This window comes from Vulpes lagopus, chromosome 1 (genome assembly GCF_018345385.1).
Source record: "Vulpes lagopus strain Blue_001 chromosome 1, ASM1834538v1, whole genome shotgun sequence".
NCBI lineage: Eukaryota > Metazoa > Chordata > Mammalia > Carnivora > Canidae > Vulpes > Vulpes lagopus.
This window is the reverse complement of record NC_054824.1, coordinates 9,387,452-9,406,336: the sequence shown is the minus strand read 5'-3', so window position 1 is coordinate 9,406,336 and position 18,885 is coordinate 9,387,452. Positions and strand designations below refer to the sequence as shown.

General features: G+C 35.4%; 1 protein-coding gene across 5 annotated transcripts in view; it reads right to left on the bottom strand.

Moving 5' to 3' along the window:
* Positions 1-2,081: 2,081 nt before the first annotated feature.
* The window catches only part of ATG5 (autophagy related 5), a 124,832-nt gene continuing 108,028 nt past the window's right edge, over positions 2,082-18,885 (bottom strand). For all 5 annotated transcript variants that reach the window (XM_041760301.1, XM_041760304.1, XM_041760305.1 and 2 more), the window contains one exon: positions 2,082-3,527. In XM_041760301.1, coding sequence (XP_041616235.1) covers positions 3,391-3,527 — 137 coding nt within the window. In that variant the 3' untranslated portion in view covers positions 2,082-3,390. The remainder of the gene's footprint in view (positions 3,528-18,885) is intronic.

The window sequence follows — 18,885 nt, the reverse complement described above, 5'->3', positions numbered from 1 at the left end:
TAGTTTCAGCTTAGGTTGTAGACTTAGGGTGGTGAGATGGAGACCAGCATCAGGATCCACCCTCAATGGGAGAGTCTGCTTAAATTTCTCTCTCCCTTTGCCCCTTCCTCCCGCTGTGCTTGAGCATACTCTCTAATACATAAATCTTAAAAACAAAACAAACAAAAAAACCCACAAAAAAACCTTGTAATTCACACTTGAGAGAATTTAAGGATTCTTTTGTCAAATCTACATGGTAAATGAATTTTTAAAATTATAAAGTGTCAATCACAGATTATTTGAAAAGAGGCATACTTCTCTTCTCTCCAAGACCCCTGTGGGTAATTTTTAATATTTTCAGGCCAGGAAAGGGATATATTTAGAAAACACTTAGAAGGACAGAACTCAAAAGAGACAGGTAAGTATTTTGACTGGGATTTTGAATCCCACTGATTATAAATAGGACTACAAATACCATCACGCTTGATTTTTTTCCCTATCATATGCCAAGATTCTACACTTCTATTTCAACAATGTTAGCACATCTAACAGGAAACCCAACTTACCTCAGACCTAAATACCAACAGTATGATAAATAAAAAGTGAGACTCATTCTTTGGCATGACCCACATGAACCAAGTTTCTGAAAATTGAAAGAAAAAGTTATCTCATATAGCCTATAAAAAATAAATACACGCTAGAAAGTTCACCATTAAAAGTCACTATCATTCAATATCAAATCTTGTATATTGTTTTTTAAGCAAATGATCAATTCCTATCTGGTTTCCAGTTGGACGGGGGATAAACAGAACAGGACAAATGCATTCGTGGGTCCTCCTTAGACTAACTGGGATGTGGTCTATAGATCACCACACTACAGACTGGGAGGTCAGCTTTCTTTAATTACGAGCAGGCTACTTTGGGCCTCTAGATACAGAAGATGCCTGTCAATTCAATTCCATCCATGGTCAGAACTTAGGCCATCCAAATGAAAGACAACACTATGACGGACAAGCAATGATTTACTTTATTTAGGCTGAATTTATACCTTCCTAGTTAACAATGTTAATAATTTTAAAACATATTTTTATTTCCTTGTGTGTGGGGGGTCCACTACCAAGAGTGAGTTATAAACAAGCATATAGAGATTTGTGGCCTTCTCTGGTTTTCTTTCATATGTTCTTCCTTTCCCCTCATATATTCTACTGCTTTGAGAAACTTTCAGACAAGCATGAGACTAAGGAAATTTTAATAATTTCCCCAATAGGTAACTTGCTTTATATGAATTTCATTTCCAACTTCTAGAAATAATGACAGACACAAAATCTTATTTAATTTTTTAATAAACCATAAAATTTAAATATTCAAACGAAAAGAAACAAAAATAGATATTTAAGCCAGCACGAATTTCTGTGTTTATTCTTCCTGTGGGGATCGGGGCTTGACTTACCTGGGACGAGAGCAGGGTAATACAGTTATGATGCTGGTGTAATAATGGACAAGTAACAACGGGCAATGGCTTGATAAAGTTTTACTTTCAAATCTGGAAGTAAAGATCAGTAGCTCACTTGAGCCCACTGCAGAAACCTCAAACTAGTCTTGTCTGTGGAAAACTACTATGGCTTACCGTTCTTACCACACTTTCTTCTTCACAGCTTAGCACTCCCTGGCATTTTGATCCTTTTGTTCACTGAAGCTCACTTCAGTCTGTCAAAACATCAAGGGGGAAAACCCCCAAACTGAATAGGCGAATAAACACTTTTAATGTGAACAATCATATTCAGATCAACCTCTTTTGAAAAAAAATACAAGTCAGTGGGTTTTTTGTCCTTAAGTAACTCAAATATTGTCATTTTTTTTTTCTGCCTTTACTAAAATGGCGCTTTTCATTTCATTGACATTTGCCAATTAGGTTGAATTTCCTCATATTGGTACCTGTTTCTCTTGATTGAGGCTTATCCATTCCACTCCAGATATCTCATCTTTGACTAACGTTATCTTGTTCTGTGAAGAAATACACTATTATTGGTCAGTGAAAAAAATCACAAAAGGAAAAAGGAAGCAGTGAGCACTAGAAGGATCTCACTTCGACATTCGTACAATTTTTATAGGAAAGACATTCATTTTTATTATGGAATCTAAGACTGTTATTGTGTGATACTATGCTTTGTAGCATATTCAAATGGGTCGACATTCCACACGGACAGCAAGCTAGCTCACAAGACACAGCGTAATGCACAAATACGTTTAGCTGGTAGAGTTCCAGCAGCACGGTAATAAAGTGCAGCAAAAATTTCCTTATACTGAATGAGGACTCCAGGAACCTCTGAATATTTTTGGTAAAGTCACAGAAAAGCTACTACAGTCAGGAGATTGGTAATCTTTAGACTTCAGCGACTGGCTGCCAGGGGCCACAGTGAAAGATTAGATCTGAAGCCAATGGAAAACACTAGCTTGCAAAGGACCGTTTTTTTTTCCCCCCCAAAAAATGCAAGATTATCTTTATACAGATGCTTAAACATACTATGATTTGACAGGTTTACAGTGATAAAACAGCAAAGATAAATGATAACATGTATACCTTTATCATGTAAAGAACATAGATTTAAAAACTGGCAGCAGGAAATTCTATGACAGCTCCTGAGACAAGTTATCCTATGCCCTCCATCCACTCCATGTCAATGACGACCCGCCTGAATGGTAACACAGAGTAAAAACAGTGATCTACTGTATGTGAGTCAGAAAGTACTGGAAAAGTGACAAAATTGTATGTTATTAAATGACAAAACATATTTAGAGGTTTTATTTAAAAATCTCTCAACTGTTCATTATCAAAGTTACAAGATTGTTTGCATACCAATAGACAGACTGTAAACATAGGAAATTTTCATTAAGGAAAGATGGGTTTACTGTAATTGGATCTTTTACAAAAAATTACTCCAAGTTATTGATAACAGAATTTCTCTTTTACTTTCTTAAGTCTAATTCTCTAGAAAATTAAACCAATGTTTCCACTCCCTCGAGCTCAAGTTCAATCATGGTCACCTTAGGAAATACCCCTGTTTATTTGTTAATCAGAAATACAAATCAAGTGGCACATATTTCCATTTTCTTCTTAGGCCAAAGGTTTCGGCTTCATTATATTTTACAAGAAAACAGAAGACTTGCAGTGGTCCTGTGAAGCCTTTCATGTCGCAGCTGAGGTTTAATGACGGCAGTGGAGGAAAGCAGTGGTGATGCAAAGTAAGACCAGCCCAAGTGCCCTTATCTGACATGGAATCATCTTCCTGTTTGGCTTGCAGTAGTGTTTCTGGTCAGGTTGCCTCCACCAAACCTGATTGAAGCAGAAGGGTGACATGCTCTGGTAAATCCTGTTTAAGGGTGATTCCGTTCAGGCATAGAGTTGATCCTTCAGTCTGTTGGTTGCGGGATGATACTAATATGAAGAAAATTATCTGGGTAGCTCAGATGTTCACTCAGCCACTGCAGAGGTGTTTCCAACATTGGCTCAATTCCATGAATCATCACTTGATTCTTTTTTTCCCCATCTATTCCAAAAGAGAAATCCAACAGTAATCAGGAAGGGTCAAAACAGAAGGAGAAATAATCTGTGATACCTTTTGAGAATCTGTGGTGAGGTAAATGGGTTTAACAGCTTTAACAGGTTAAACCTGGTCTGTCTCCCAAGCAGGAAATGTGGACATGGAGAAAGTTCAAATGTTGCAATATGTATCACCCAAAACAGAAACCTGAGGGTTGCAATGAATTCTGATAAAAATTCTGTTGCTATATGTGAAAGTATTCATTCTTTCTTAATTACTGTGCTTACCTAAGATTGACGTTAATGAAACTATAGTGGAGAAAACAGCCCATGTACCCACTGACCAAAATTTATTTTAGTTACACATTAAAAACTATATGGTTATTAAATATGACAGGTATATGAAGTAGGTCAATACATATTTAAACTATATAAAATAGAAATATGACTAGAAATCACCAAGAATAAGATCAGTGTTTAGGAAGATGTTTAATGGAACAGATGGGAGCTACAGGTTAATTTCAATCAAGTTGTTCAAATACATATCAGAAAGTTTTAGAGACATACAGTAACAGTTTTAACGAGAAGGAACTAAGAGTCTGACTCAGAATTCCTGTCTTAGAGTCACGAAAACTGATTGATTTCTGTTAACACCCATTCACTAATTAAAAGAGTGCTGCAAATCAGACTTTTCTTTCAAATTCAAATTTTATTACAGATTTAAGGTGAATTGTGTGTCTTTTAGAATTCTGATATGATGTACTGACAACTTTTATGGTAAAGTGAGCAGCAGCTCCCTCCTAACCATTTCCTTGGTTGTCATAGGAAAATAAAGAAAGCAAAACCAAATTCCTTTTTCGAAAGCAAAACAAAACAGAACCCTTCAAGAAACTTTGTGTCACTCCTCCAGCATACTTCTTGGTTTGTCTCTCTTAATCTCTCCAAAATAAAATGTCTGAACCTCTCAGCTTCCTGGAGACAAGAGACAGGGAAACAGGGAGGCTCATGGAACTGAATGAGAGGGTAATACCATCCTTTCCCCTTTCTGCTCTGTTCATCCAAGTGCTCTAATGACCAGGCAAAATGGGCTGATGATGTATGGTGATAATAACGTGGCTGGCCCCTGAAACGAGACCCTTTTAAAGAAATGCTTAAACTCCCCGTTAGAAGCAGCACAAGTCCTGGGAGATGACAGTCAACAGACTGACAGTAAGAGAAGACATAGGAGCACTACAAAGAATTAATAAAATCATGCCAAATATACAAAACAAACATACTACTGATCCCAAACATAACCAAGCAGAAGTCCCAAAACAAACCCCTGAATCACTGCTATTCTTTAAAACAATTTTGGAAAATGACATCGCCTCATAATACTTCTCACCTTTTTAAAAAAATGCTTTCATTGTTTTGATTTTTCTGACAATCTTTGTTGTATCGGCACATACTTTTATACACAGCAGTGATCACTGTGCTAATACAATGACTAATTTTCATAAGGATGGGAATCATCTATAAATAAAAGATTAAGCAATATACTGAATACTATAGAAAGCATGGTATTAGTACTCTGAGAATATTTTAAATTGCTGGTATTCAAATGGATAAACCCTCAGCTATCTGGAATGATTCACTCTCTGTAAGTTCTAGATTGCCAAGGTTTCACTGCATTAAATCTTTCTTAGAATATTTGAAAACATTTCCGGTATAGTTCTCTTCATATTCTTATGTATATTTCTTTGAAATATTTTAATATTCTCAGAATCTTCCTCCTACTTAGCACTGAGTCAAAGAATGAAAGAGCAGTGGTGTATGAGTTCCTTATCTGTAAAATTTTTCCTTAAGCCAGAGTTACCTTTGGATACTCTGAAATAGAGTATAAGAAACAAGTCTCAACTCGGTATCCAAAATCTGGTGCCTAGAGCAATATTTAAACATGAGTGCAAATACAATATGGCATACAATTCACTCATGCATAATGTGTTTGAAAGGCAAAAGATCACTCTTGTTACAAAAAGGACTGATGGGAGTGGGAGTCTGATTTGTACAATATAGGTGGAGAACATAAGCACTATTCAAATATCTTTTATAACAAAGCTAATAAATCACGTTATCAGAGACCTGAATAGGCACTGATTCCCTGCTTTAAACTGGGGCCATTTTTAATATGTAACATAAAAGTGTCACTAAGACAACTATGGAAATGCACCTAGGACTGTCATATTCCCCAACACAATATTTTAACATTTTAAATATAAATTTTGTCACTGCCTACATTTATCCAAATACTTCATCTGTGTACCTTTATCTTTCTTGTTTTCGGACTTCCTCCATTAACACTATAGCCACCAGAGGAATTCTTAGAATGGAACAGCAGTTCCCTTGGAACTGTTAACTAAATTTCCCTCTTATTCATCACTGTATTCCCAGTGCCTAGCATGGTGCCCGACACCTCATAATTTGTCAACAAATGTTTTCAGAACATGGATAATCTTGTTGCTGGTAGAAGGCATTGCCAGGATGAATGCTTATTTATTTATTATCTTTAAAGATTTTACTTATTTATGAGAGAGAGAGAGAGAGAGAGAGAGAGAGGGGCAGGGAAAGAAGGAGAAGCAAGCTCTCTGAGGAGCAGAGAACCCGATGGGGGACTGGATTCCAGGACCCTGGGATCACGACCTGAGTTGAAGGTAGACGCTTAACTGACTGAGCCACCCAGGCACTCCCAAAATGAATGTCTAGAGAATAGTTTCTGATGGCTGGTACTACTAAGTAAATGAGCTCTACCTATAAAACTGTTTTGGTTATTAAATCAAGAAAAAATCAAAATGTTTCCAGATAAGCCAAGAAGTGTATATGCTATTACCTACTCAAGCTACCATAAAGAACAACTGAGCATGACTAGACATTTTGGTAATATCAGAATTAACAAAACGAAGCAGCAAAGAATTAGCAAGATGGTTCTTGTTTTTCTAACAGTTGAAAGGAAACACTTGATGATATTGTTAAAGTAAATCATGTTTTTGGTAAATATGTCTTTGTGTTTCAAAATGGGAATCTAGAATTTAATACTTGGGAATAAGAAATACATCACTACAAAGCAAATGACTCAGGAGAAAGAAGTTATACCACACCTCACCCACTCATATTTTTTAAAAAAGTAATTTGATGCTTTAAAGTAGGCAAACATTTGAGACAGTAATCAAGTGAACTAGTTCTTTTTTTTTTTTTTTTTTTTAAAGATTTTATTTATTTATTCATGATAGAGAGAGAGAGAGAGAGGCAGAGACACAGGCAGAGGGAGAAGCAGGCTCCATGCAGGGAGCCTGACATGGGATTCGATCCCGGGTCTCCAGGATCACGCCCTGGCCCAAAGGCAGGAGCTAAACTGCTGCGCCACCCAGGGATCCCAAGTGAACTAGTTCTATATGAAATTCCCTCATACAGCACTTTGGGGGGCTAACTCTGATTTTTTTTTTTTAAGATGTATTTATTTATTCATGAGAGACAGAGAGAGAGAGAGAGAGAGAGAGAGAGAGAGAGAGAGGCAGAAGGAGAAGCAGGCTCCATGCAGGGAGCCCAACGTGGGACTCGATCCCGGGTCTCCAGGATCCCGCCCTGGACTGAAGGCGGCGCTAAACCGCTGAGCCACCGGGGCTGCCCCTAACTCTGATTTTGATATAATTTCAAACTTCTGGAAAAGTTGCAAGAATAGTACAAGGAATTTCCCTTCACCCAGATTCATCAACTGCTTACATTTTGTCCCACATGCTTTATCATTCTGTATGTATATAATTATTTTCTGAATCATTTGAGTAAATTAGAAATATTGAGCCCTTCCCCCCTAAATGTCAGTGTGAACCTGCTAATATTCTTTTACAAAATTATAATACAGTCATCAAAATAAAAAAATTACAAAATACTATGGTGTAATCATTTCAAATTTTATCAATTATCCCAATTCTTTCTTTCTCCTATCTGGGATCCAGTCCAGGAATCACACATTGCATTTAGTTTTCATAGTTCATATTTCATATTTAATCTGGATAGTCTGTGCCTTTCTCAACCTTGACAGCTTTGAAAAGGAAGCATCATTATTTTGTAAAATGTCCACGTAGCAATTTTTAAACCTAATTATTTTAATTCATCTTGTAAAAATAAGGATAGTCATTAATAAATACTTTGGGCTTAAAAAGCAAGGAAAAGGACAGAAAATAAAGGCAGAAACACTATTTTCATTAGGTAGAGGAGGAATTCAATTCACTTGAAGAGTTAGATATTAAACCTGAAGAGGTCATATATCAACACAAAGGATATAATAAAATTTCATGTCTTATATTTATCTTACTTATAAATGTAAATGTATCATATGCTTTTGTATTATCACCAACAGCCTAATAAAACCCAATACTAGTACCTAAAAAGTGAACACTTTTAGAGTTCTGTGACATTTTAAGAAAAATATATATTCAGACAGATATTGGTTGTATGATTAGAACGGTTAGAATTACATGTGGAAGCAAAAAAAAAAAAATCTGCATTTGCCACACAAGTCATTAATGAAAATTATGAACTTAAAACAACAGTAACTTCTTATGTATATGTAAAATAATGATATATATATAATATAAGTGAGACATAGGGTGCCTGGGCAGCTCAAGTTGGTTGAGTGTCCAACTTTCGGTTTCGGCTCAGGTCATGATCTGAGTCGTAAGACTGAGCCCTGTGTCAAGCTCCAAGCTGCGGCTGTGGAGCCTCCTTGGGATTCTCTCTCGAAACCTCTCCCTCTGTGTGCCCCCCCCCAAAAAAACAAATGAAAATTTAAAAATAATAAAAAGATAAAAAATAATAAAGGAACAAGGGCCAACTCTGCACTGCTGGTTAACAAGGTGCTACTGAAAGATGAAACAGGAGGCAGGCAAGGTGAATTCCCATTCTGGTAATAAAGGACTCTGAGCAGGCCTCAGATCTCTTTCAGAGGGTCTCATTATATGTAAAATGAAGAAGTTGGTGTAGATCCATGGTTTGCAAGTCTGGCTGAGGATCAGAATCATTTGGGATTTTTATTTTATTTTATTTTTTAAAAGATTTTATTTATTTATTCATGAAAGACAGGGGCAGAGACATAGGCAGAGGGAGAAGCAGGCTCCCTAGGGGGAGCCTGATGCAGGACTTGATCCCAGGACCCCCACCGGGGATCATGAGCTGAGCCTAAGGCACACGCTCAACCAAGCTGGGCTCCTCTCCAGACCTTCTAAATCAATCTCTTGGATAAATGTTCCCTTGAATAAATCTTATGATATTAAGAGTATAGAATTTTTCCTTAAACAAAATCTTATGCAGAAACCCAGTATATATAACACAGAAACCCATTATATATAACACAGAGGAGGGTGGGGCAGCTTGGTTGATCTTGGTCTCCCAAATCCTGGTACTTGCTGACTTAAGTGAACTAACAACCCATAGTTAATTCCCAATATGACTCTATGGGTCAGTTTGTAAACCATGTTCTAGAATAGAGGATCACTAATATGTCTTACAGTTTTATTATGAGTCTTTTACGCTTAAACAGCAAAATATTTCTTTCAGAGTTCAAATTAGCATAATTCACTAGTTTTGAATTCTTAGGCAAATCACTTAATCTTCTGGGTCTCAGTTTCCTCCTTTCATACTGTGGATAAAGAATCCTAATTCTCCAGGGTTGCATGGAGATTAAGTGGGATATCCAAGTAGAGCACGTACCCGGTGAAATTAGTGCCTCAATCCCTAAAAACACAAAACTATTGAAAATATTAGAGAGTAAGTGAAGACAAAAGACTAGTTTTTAAAAGATCATGGTTTAGTAACAAAAAGTAAACACTCAATGTAATTCTTTTCCCATACACAAAGTTATGGGAATAAGGTAATTCTTTCAGTACTAGCAGTATCAAAAGACATATAAAAACCATGGATTCAATTATGTGATTGGCATGCAAAGGGCTGTGAGAATTTGGCCTAATGTTAATATACACTCTGAATTACTCAGTCTCATTATTATGCAGTGTGGCACATGAATTTTATGAATGTACTAAAACAACAACAAAAAAGACTACAGCAAAAACTGAAAGACTCAATTATTATGCAAACAGAATGAATGACAGTTTAAAAAATTTCTTAAGCACTGTAAACCCTCTGAATTAAATTAGCACTGCTCTCAACATGTATATTTAGTAAAGCATATCACTAACAAGTAAAATGAGCCCTGCTGTACTATTGTTACCTAGTAGACTTAGGTAATGTTCTTCTTTTTTAAAGAGGAGAATATTCAGGTAGGGGGAAAAAAAAACTTCCAGGATCTTTGTTATAGATCTAAAAATATACCATTATTTGAGAACTGACAATATGTGAGGAATTTGCCTTTCAGAGATTTCTATTAGCAATGGCTCAAATCTTCCCATCTTGATCTACATTTTATTTCTTATTTTTTTGGTTAATTTTCAATAAGGAATATGACCTAAATGTCCTTAAAAATAGGTTAGCTGAGTTTCCAGAGAGATGCATGAGTTTCATTTTTACTATCAATAAGTATACTACATATGTGAAATCTTGATTTAAAAGGAAGCTACAGAAATGGATGGTGTATCTTCAAAGGTATCCTTTAATCCGAATATTTCAGTTTAATTAGCTTTTTAGCTCATACTTGTGAACATGAAATTGTAGAAATCCAAGGCCAAATGCTGTAACCATTGTGTTTAACTTTGTGGTTTCACATTTATATTGTATAATTCAGCAGAAAACAACTTATCTTGGAATGTGTGAGGTGCTGAAGATAAAACTGGACAAATACTTAGTACTTCTGAAAGTCTTAAAGAAAGGAGGAGATGAGCTTTTGAACTACCACTAGTCTGAACAATTTTGTTCTGTCTGACAAATTCCTTAACCTCTAATATGTTCATTAGTAAAACGCCAACTAATTGAATCCATCGACACGAAAAACCACAGGCAGAAATCTGAAGTGCATACATCACGGTGAAGGATTTTGACTCAGCCTCAGCAGTAATAGTCAGTGAGGTCAGGTCAAAGAGGGTTAAACCAAGCCAGGATATAGCCGAAGGAATACATCAAACGCTGATTTTAAAAGGGCAATTAATCTTGGACAGAAATGCTTCCTGGGGAATGAGATCTCAATCTTAAGAGCACACTACATGATGTAGCAGTAAAAATGAACATATACAAGCTTACAGAGCTTTTATCCTATGATCACAAACAGAAGGAGAGGGCTGTTTATCAGAGAAATACAAACCCATTTAAAAATACTTACATTAACTTCTTCCGGATTTATACTCACTTAGCAGTACAGGTCTTAATGAACATGTAATATCACAGTTAATACAGACCACAGATCTCTGTCCATGTGTACTTTTTTATATTTTGTGTATTTTAAAAATTATTTCTGCCCCAAATATATCCAGAGTCTTGGCTCTTAACATCACAAACAAGATTTTCAAAATATGTCCATGTTAATTCTCTCACTGCCTTTTGCTTATAATCGTTGTATTTCTGAATGAGGACATAAACCAAAATTCACACCAAAAAACCCCCATAATTTGCTACAACAATAAAAAGAAAACTGTATTGAGTTTAGAGACTGTAAGATGATTTTAATAAACTGATTTCAAGTCTCCTGGTAGATAAAAATGTGATAAAAGTTAGAAATTTAAACTTAAAAAACAAAATAAAACTTTGAAAATATCAGTTCAAATATTTTTGATCTGGTTTCAAAAGATCACCCAGTAATTCTAGTTGAGTGTAATAGGGACCATTAATATTTGTCAAATATGAATTACATGACAGTTGTTTTATTTAAAATGTAAGCAGTGTTTATATATTTTATATATGACTGTTTATATATGGTCAGAGTGAGGTCTCATAGGACTATTTTAATGAAGAGATGACTAGCTTTTAATCACCTGCATGTATTATTTTGTTAAGGGAATTTTATTTTTTAGTGTTAAAGATGAAATATTAATAGTGCAAGTGTCTACACTCAATTTTTAATAAGTCAGGTCAATTCATTTAACTTCGAGATTCAGATAAAGAACAATAATTGAGAGGAATTCAGAGGTATCTTTTGATAGATAAAGTAATCTCATCTCCAATCAGTGAGAATAAGGAAAATGACTATTTTTCTTTGACTTCAGAAAAGACCTATGTCAGTGGACTAAGTCATTAACAGATTCTGTATCACCAAGATTAGTCCATACTGTCCATGTGTTGGGACAAAGCACAAAGATGGAGGGAGAGTAAAGCAGTCAAGGCAAAGAATTTCACGCACTGTAGTTTAGAATTTGATGGCAGAATGATAATTCTAAGAAAAGAAATTACATTATAATTACCAAGCCTAAATAAACTGAGCCTAACAAATTGCTTCTGTCCAAACTTGAGTACAGTAGAGTTCTGCTTATGAGGGCTATATTTAAAGAATTTGCTGAACTCCCATTGTGAAAGACACTATGTCATTCTTGCACATAAAATACGCATCCAGTGAGGGAGAGAGAACAATGGAGAGCAGGGAGTGTCAGGAGGAGACTGGAAGGGTGAGTGACCAGTGTGAGAGACTGAAAGGGTGAATGACCAGTGTGACCCAGTCCCACAGGCCAGACTCACAGTATCTCAACAGAGCTATGAATGGGCCTTCCATGCTTCCTTGTGAATCTCTGAAACTTCAAATAAATGTGTGAACTATTAATAACTCAGGGCCTTCAATGAAGAACTTTCACTAACAGCAACACTTTCATACTCCCCTGCCTTAAGATTTTTACATTAAATGTATTTTAACAAGTGTATGATAATTGAGCTGGCTGCTACGTTAAGTAGATGCCTTAGTAAAATAAGCTTCTTTCTTTCTTGCCAGAATCAGATTTCTGGCATTTTCTAATCATGTCCAGAAGTTAATTTCTTAAAAAAAAAAAAAAAAAAAGAATCAGTGGCATAGAATTCTTGCCATAATCTGATATATAAGCAATTATAGTATCAGTTTACATTCAAAGTTCATCATAAATTTATACCTTCTATTCGTATGTCAAATATTACCTGTCTCTGCAGAGTGGGATTATCAACAAACAAGAAAAAAAACTGCTTCTTTCTAACTCTATTTTGTAAATTTCTTATGAGTATAGTTATTTGTAAAAAAAAAAATTTAACAAAACTACAGGAAAAATGTTAACTGCAAAACTTTGGAAAATTATGATTATGAAATCTCCCCTTAAGCAAATATTTTGTTTAAACCTTACAGTCATCCTGTGAGGCTGATAGGAAGAACCATCCTTATTTTATAGAATAAGAAACCTGGATCCATTTAAAAAAATAAAAAGGAAAACAAACAGCTAAATGATCTTCCAAATCTGTGCGAAGGTATGGAGGGATTCTACAATGAAAACAAATTCTAAATGAGTGAAAAAAGAAGTACTGAAATTGTAAAACCTATTATTCTTACCTAAACCCTTGTTCTGATGAAGTTCGGGGGTTTACAGGTTTTAGGTTTCTGTGGCATGAATTTGAGACTGAAATACCTCTCTTGGAGAGGGTCAGTGTCAGCATTCCTACAGAAGTGACTACTGCTGGCTCAAACCTCAAATCACACGGTATCAATCAACTAGCTTTAATTCTAACACTCAAAGGATCTGCCTCATATGAATAATATGAAACTTAGATGTTTCTTTTCTCTACTTGCTCTATATCTGAAAAAAAAATTATAACATCAGTTAATTTACTTTATAAACACAACCTAATCTTATGTCATGGAGTAAAGGAGAAAAGAGGTGAATGCACCATCTTCTTTCACTTTTTGTAAAAAACTATTCTGTTTCTCATTAAAATAAAGCAATATAATTTTTAAGAAGATTTTATTTATTTGAAAGATACAGAGAAAGAGAGAGCATAAGTGTGGGGGCAGAGGAGGAGGGAGAAGCAGATTGCCTGTGGAGCAGAGAGCCCAACCGGGGGCTTGATCCCAGAACCCTGGGATCATGACCTGAACTGAAGGCAGATGCTTAACCAACTGAGCCACCTAGGCACTCTAAAGTGATATAATTTAGACTATCTAATTGGGGTATAATTACCCCTAGCCCCAGTTGTTAACATGATCTTTTGATGTACTAACCAAGCAATAGATTACTTAGCTCCTCAGTGCTTTCCCCACATTTCTGACATCACTGAAAATTTTCTTCACATTTATGGGAGAGAAGTAGAAAAATGTGGCTAGTCCCTCAGCAAACAGAGTAGGGAAATGTTAGATAAGCATTTCAGACTAGGTATTATATTACCCCTTAGCAACCAGCCCCTGGGTAGTTGGTGAAGGATTCTACTTCTAAGGTGCTCATGTGGAATGTCTGACCTGGTCTCGCCTTTGCATCTAATTTCTGCTCTCTTTTAAGACAGCTCAGTCTTCCCTACCTCATTCAGAATAGATAAGAGCAATTTCAGGTGCTTCCTAATATTCTTTACATATCTCCATCCCTGTACACAGCACAGCGGGGCATCTTTCTGCTATTCCAACCATACCAAAGTTTCTTAAAAGCAGGAACTATGTCTCATACCTCTTACTGTCTCCAGTGCCAGAGGTCAGTATGATGCAAAGAAATTGACAAAAAAATAAAACCTACAACATCAAATGGAAAGCAAAAGTTAAATGGTAGTTAGGAAGGGTCTCATGGAGTAAATATATTCCCAGAAAGTAGAACAGAAATGGAAATGCAAAAAGTAGCTACAGGATTGTACTTGGTGGTAAAAGACATGCAGAGAAACTTCACTGATTTGCCACGGAATGTATGCCTTTCCCTACACATACACTCTATTTGTACAATATCATATATGAATTCAGGTTTAAACCAACCCAACTGTGACAGAGGACTGACTGATCAACTGGAATCTTGAGATAAATGTATCAAAGTGAAAACAACATTTTTATTTTCATAAGCCTTACTAGATTCTTTTATATTACATTAGAGAATTGGGAAATAAAATATGATTAGGCAAAGCTTATAGGTGTTTTGTATTCTCCAAAGTAGAAGAATAAAAGCTCTATTTTTAATTTTTTGTTATTTTTTTGTAAGTTGTTTTTAAATGAAGAAAGAAAGAAGTATTTCACTTCAGGTCTGGCACAGAAGCTTAGCTCTGAGTCATTTTAACTACAGCTGACACCACAAAAAAAATTTACCTGAGCTCACCTTTGGTTATTTCCTGTTACCTCTAATTTGGCTAACTCCTCTAGTCACTTACAAAACAAAACAAAACAAAGCAAAACAAAACAAGGAACACACAAAGCAGCTCATCATTAGTTAGCTACTCCAAGAGAACAATGACCTAAAGCACGTCTTCATAAATATTAGTACATTCTACTTTCACATGATGAAATAAGGCAAAATTCCTTCATGCATGAATCACTTGTAAGGAGTAGTAGACAATAGTGCCACATAACATTTACGAAGCACTTTCTCTTTTTATCATGTGATGACAACCAGTTCTTATCCACACACACCCAATCTTAAAGTCTTTCGCTTTCAACTTAAGTCGAGCGCAGGTGTTTCAAAATGCTTCACATTTGACAATACCACAGGTGTGCTAAACAGTTGAATAGTAACAGCTGAACAGTAAACAGTTCTTTACTGAAACAGTGACTTGATGTTTTGGATACTCCCCACAGATCCTGAAATGACAGTTATTTTCCAATATGAGGTTACAAAAGGAAGAGGCAAATAAAAGTTTTTCCAAAGATAAGATACTGGTGTTAGAAACACAGCCTACTCCTGGTATGGAAGGTACTATCAAAAGTACCTCAAAAGTATAGGTACTATTTATATCATTTCAAAGAAGCACATGTAAAGTGTGTGTGTGTACTCTAATCAACGTACCATGCGACAGCTGGGAAGAAGTTTGTCCAAAGATATCCGCCCATAGCATCTGAAATTGCCTAATAGGCAGATTTGTGGATTAGAGTTGTAAGTGGCTCCTCACTGGCCCCCTTCCAAAAAAATGTAAGGGAAGTCACATTGCCTATTCTCCAGGGATGGATGGGCAGGTTGGGCAGGCTACAAATTCAGAAGATAATGAAGAGCCTTTAAAAGAACAAACCGCTTCACAAGTTTGTGTGCCTTTCCCATGCAGGGCCATGCTAATTTTGTATGTATTGTGATCTGGGTGTAGGAATGGCAAATGAGCACGAAGGTACATTCTGACAGAGTGCCAGCTCAAAGCATGTGACTGCTTTTCATTTTCATGTCCCAATGTCAAAGCCACCATTTTAATAAGTTCCACAAGAAGGTGGTCAGAATTATATACAGGAACACTAAAATAAAAAAATGGACAAAAGAGCAGAAGTTCAGGTTCTCTAAATACTGTAGGACAGAACAGCATGAAGACAAGACCAGGTACTGAAACATAAATCACAGAATAAAGAGTGAGGAAAAAGTAAACATTTCAGGATGTTATTTTAAACTAAAAAAAAAAAAAAGTTAAAAGGTTGAAAAAGTGAAAATGAAAACAAATGGAAGCATGCTAAAACAGAAAACCAATAAACCAGGAGATGGAGACTTGAGTTCTAAACCTAGTTCTGCAACTAAGTAGCTAAGATACCCTTAGCTACTCATCTAAGAAATAGAGACTGAACTAAATTAACTTTTTTATAATAAAAAGCTTTATATTTTATATAATTTATATAATTATATAATTTATATAATAAAAAGTTTTATAATAAGATTATTTAAAGATGTCAAATACAAAATTAACACCCAACCTGCTTTCTTCCTACCTTCCTCGAATAAATCTCCCCTCATCACTTACTCTGTGTCTTTGTTAATTGTGCTGTTGGCTAGGGCATACATCATTACAGTAGAACAGTCTTCCTCCAAGGGTTTGAAGATGCCCTTTCTATTCTCAGAAAGAACAGTAAAGGGGTGCCTGGGTGGCTGAATCAATTAACTGTCCAACTCTTGATTTGGGCTCAGGTCAAGACCTCAGAGGTGGTGAAGTTGAGCCCCGTGTTGGGCTCCATGCTGAGTGCCGGGCCTGCTTAAGATTCTCTCTCCTTCTGCCCCTCCCCCACCTCCCTTTTTCTCTCTCTCTCTAAAACAAAACAAAACAAAACAGTAAGGTAGCCATTTCAGTATTAAACTTAAATTTCAATTGCCCTTTTTGTAAGTGACAGAGTTGACATAGAGTATCATGAGTTTTAGGATTATGAAATCTCCCTTAAACAAGTATTTTGTTTAAACCTTACAATCATCTGTGTAAGGTTTAAACAGGTATACAACAGTGATTCAACATTTACGCACATTAGGAAATGACCACCACGTAAGTCTAGGTACCATATGTCACTGTATACAGTAATTTCAGTTACTTTTAGTTGATAAAAGTATTTTTCAATGTTCTTTAAAATACTACAAAGTACTAAAAAAGAATGAATAATACAGTACAGAGAAATGAATAACTGAAGGCCAGTGCTTATACTGGAAGCAGGTAAGAAGTATATGAGTCTCATTTCTGTTGGCAATAAAAATGACTAGTATCTTAATTATACTTCAAATGGAAAAACTAATCTGTATTCCCAAACCCTCAAGAATATGGCAAAATAGATAGTAAGCAGGTTTAAAAAGAAAAACAAAAACCAACCTTTATGGCATGGAGAAAATGAAATGGTAAGATTATTCCTGAATCAATAAAAGTTACTGGGAATTTCTCAGTGAAAATTTCTGTAACCTGAGTTCAAAAATAAAAGTCTCTTAAATATCTCAATAAAAATATATAGGAACATGGCAATACTGGTTGTCCCTGGAGAGGGAAACGGAATTAGGGTTTGGTAGGCAGAGACTTTTCAATAAATTCCCTTATATACTTTTTGATTTTTGAACAATATAAGTAAATTTTTAAAAATTATTTAACTTAAAAACTTTAATAGGGCCTCATCAAAATTAAATACTTTTACTTTTCAAAAGAAAATTAAGATGTGTCATAGACTAGGAGAAAATAATTGCAAATCATATGTCTGATAAAAACTTGCATCCTGGGGTGCCTGGCTGGCTCAGTCAGAAGAGTGAGCAACTCTTGATCTCAGGTTGTGAATTCGAGCCTCCATGCTGGGTGTAGAGATTACTTAAATAAATAAAACTTAAAAAAAAAAAAAAAGACCTCTATCTAGAATATACAAATAACTTTCAAACTCAGTAAGAAGAAGAAATCTCCTTGAAAACATGAAAAAGGCATCTGAACAGACATTTCACTAAATATATCCACAAATAATAATAAGCACATGAAAACATATTCAACATCATTAGTTGTTAGAGAAATAAAGAATAAAACCAAGAGATACCACTATATAACCGCTAGGATGGCTATAAGAAAACAAATTAAACACAGACCTAACCTACAACCTAGCAATTCCATTCCCAGGTATCTACCCAAGAAAAATATAAACGTATATCCATACAAAGACCTGAATGCAAATGTTCACAGCAGCATTACACACGAAATGAAAAGCTGGAAACATTCCAAATGCCCATCAATCAGTGGATGAATAAACAAAATGATATATATACCCAATTGAATACTATTCAGTAAAAGAACTACTGATACAGGCTACAATATGGATGAAACTCAAAAACATTAAGTGAAAAAAAACAGTCGCAATTCCATATGATTACATTTATGCAAAATATCCAGAAGAGGTAAATTATAGAGACAGAAGACAGACAGACTAGTAGTTGTCTACAACTAGCAGGAGGAGCAGAAATTAGATGCAAACAGCACAAGGGAATCTTTGAAGTGACAAATGTTTTAAAACTAGATTATGGTGATAGCTGCACAATTTATATATTTATTAAACCTAAACACTGAGGTGCCAAAAAATTATTTAGCTGAAACTCTTACTGGAAACTAAAATTACACAGCAATAAAGACAGCCTACGATCCTACAACAGTATTATAATCAACTTAATGTTAACTATGCCATGCTTTAATCATCCTAAATAGTGTTTCAGGTTATGACACAAAGAAAGAATTCAGTATGTGAAATACTGAGTAAACATTTTTGCCCTAGCATCAGAGATACGAGGATGTGTATGTAAGACACCATCAAAAACCTTGCCTATGGAATCTAGTGGAGCAAAGTGATGAAAAATGATACAGTAAGACTTTATACAATATTTATAACCTCTTAAATCAACGAACCTCGTTTAATTTTAACAATTTTGAGTAGCAATCAATGATCTTTTTTATCAATCCCTTCTGGTACTAGTTTTTTTTTTGTTGTTGTTGTTGTTTTTTTAAGATTTTATTTATTTATTCATGAGAGACAGAGAGAGACAGAGGGAGAAGCAGACTCCATGTAAGGA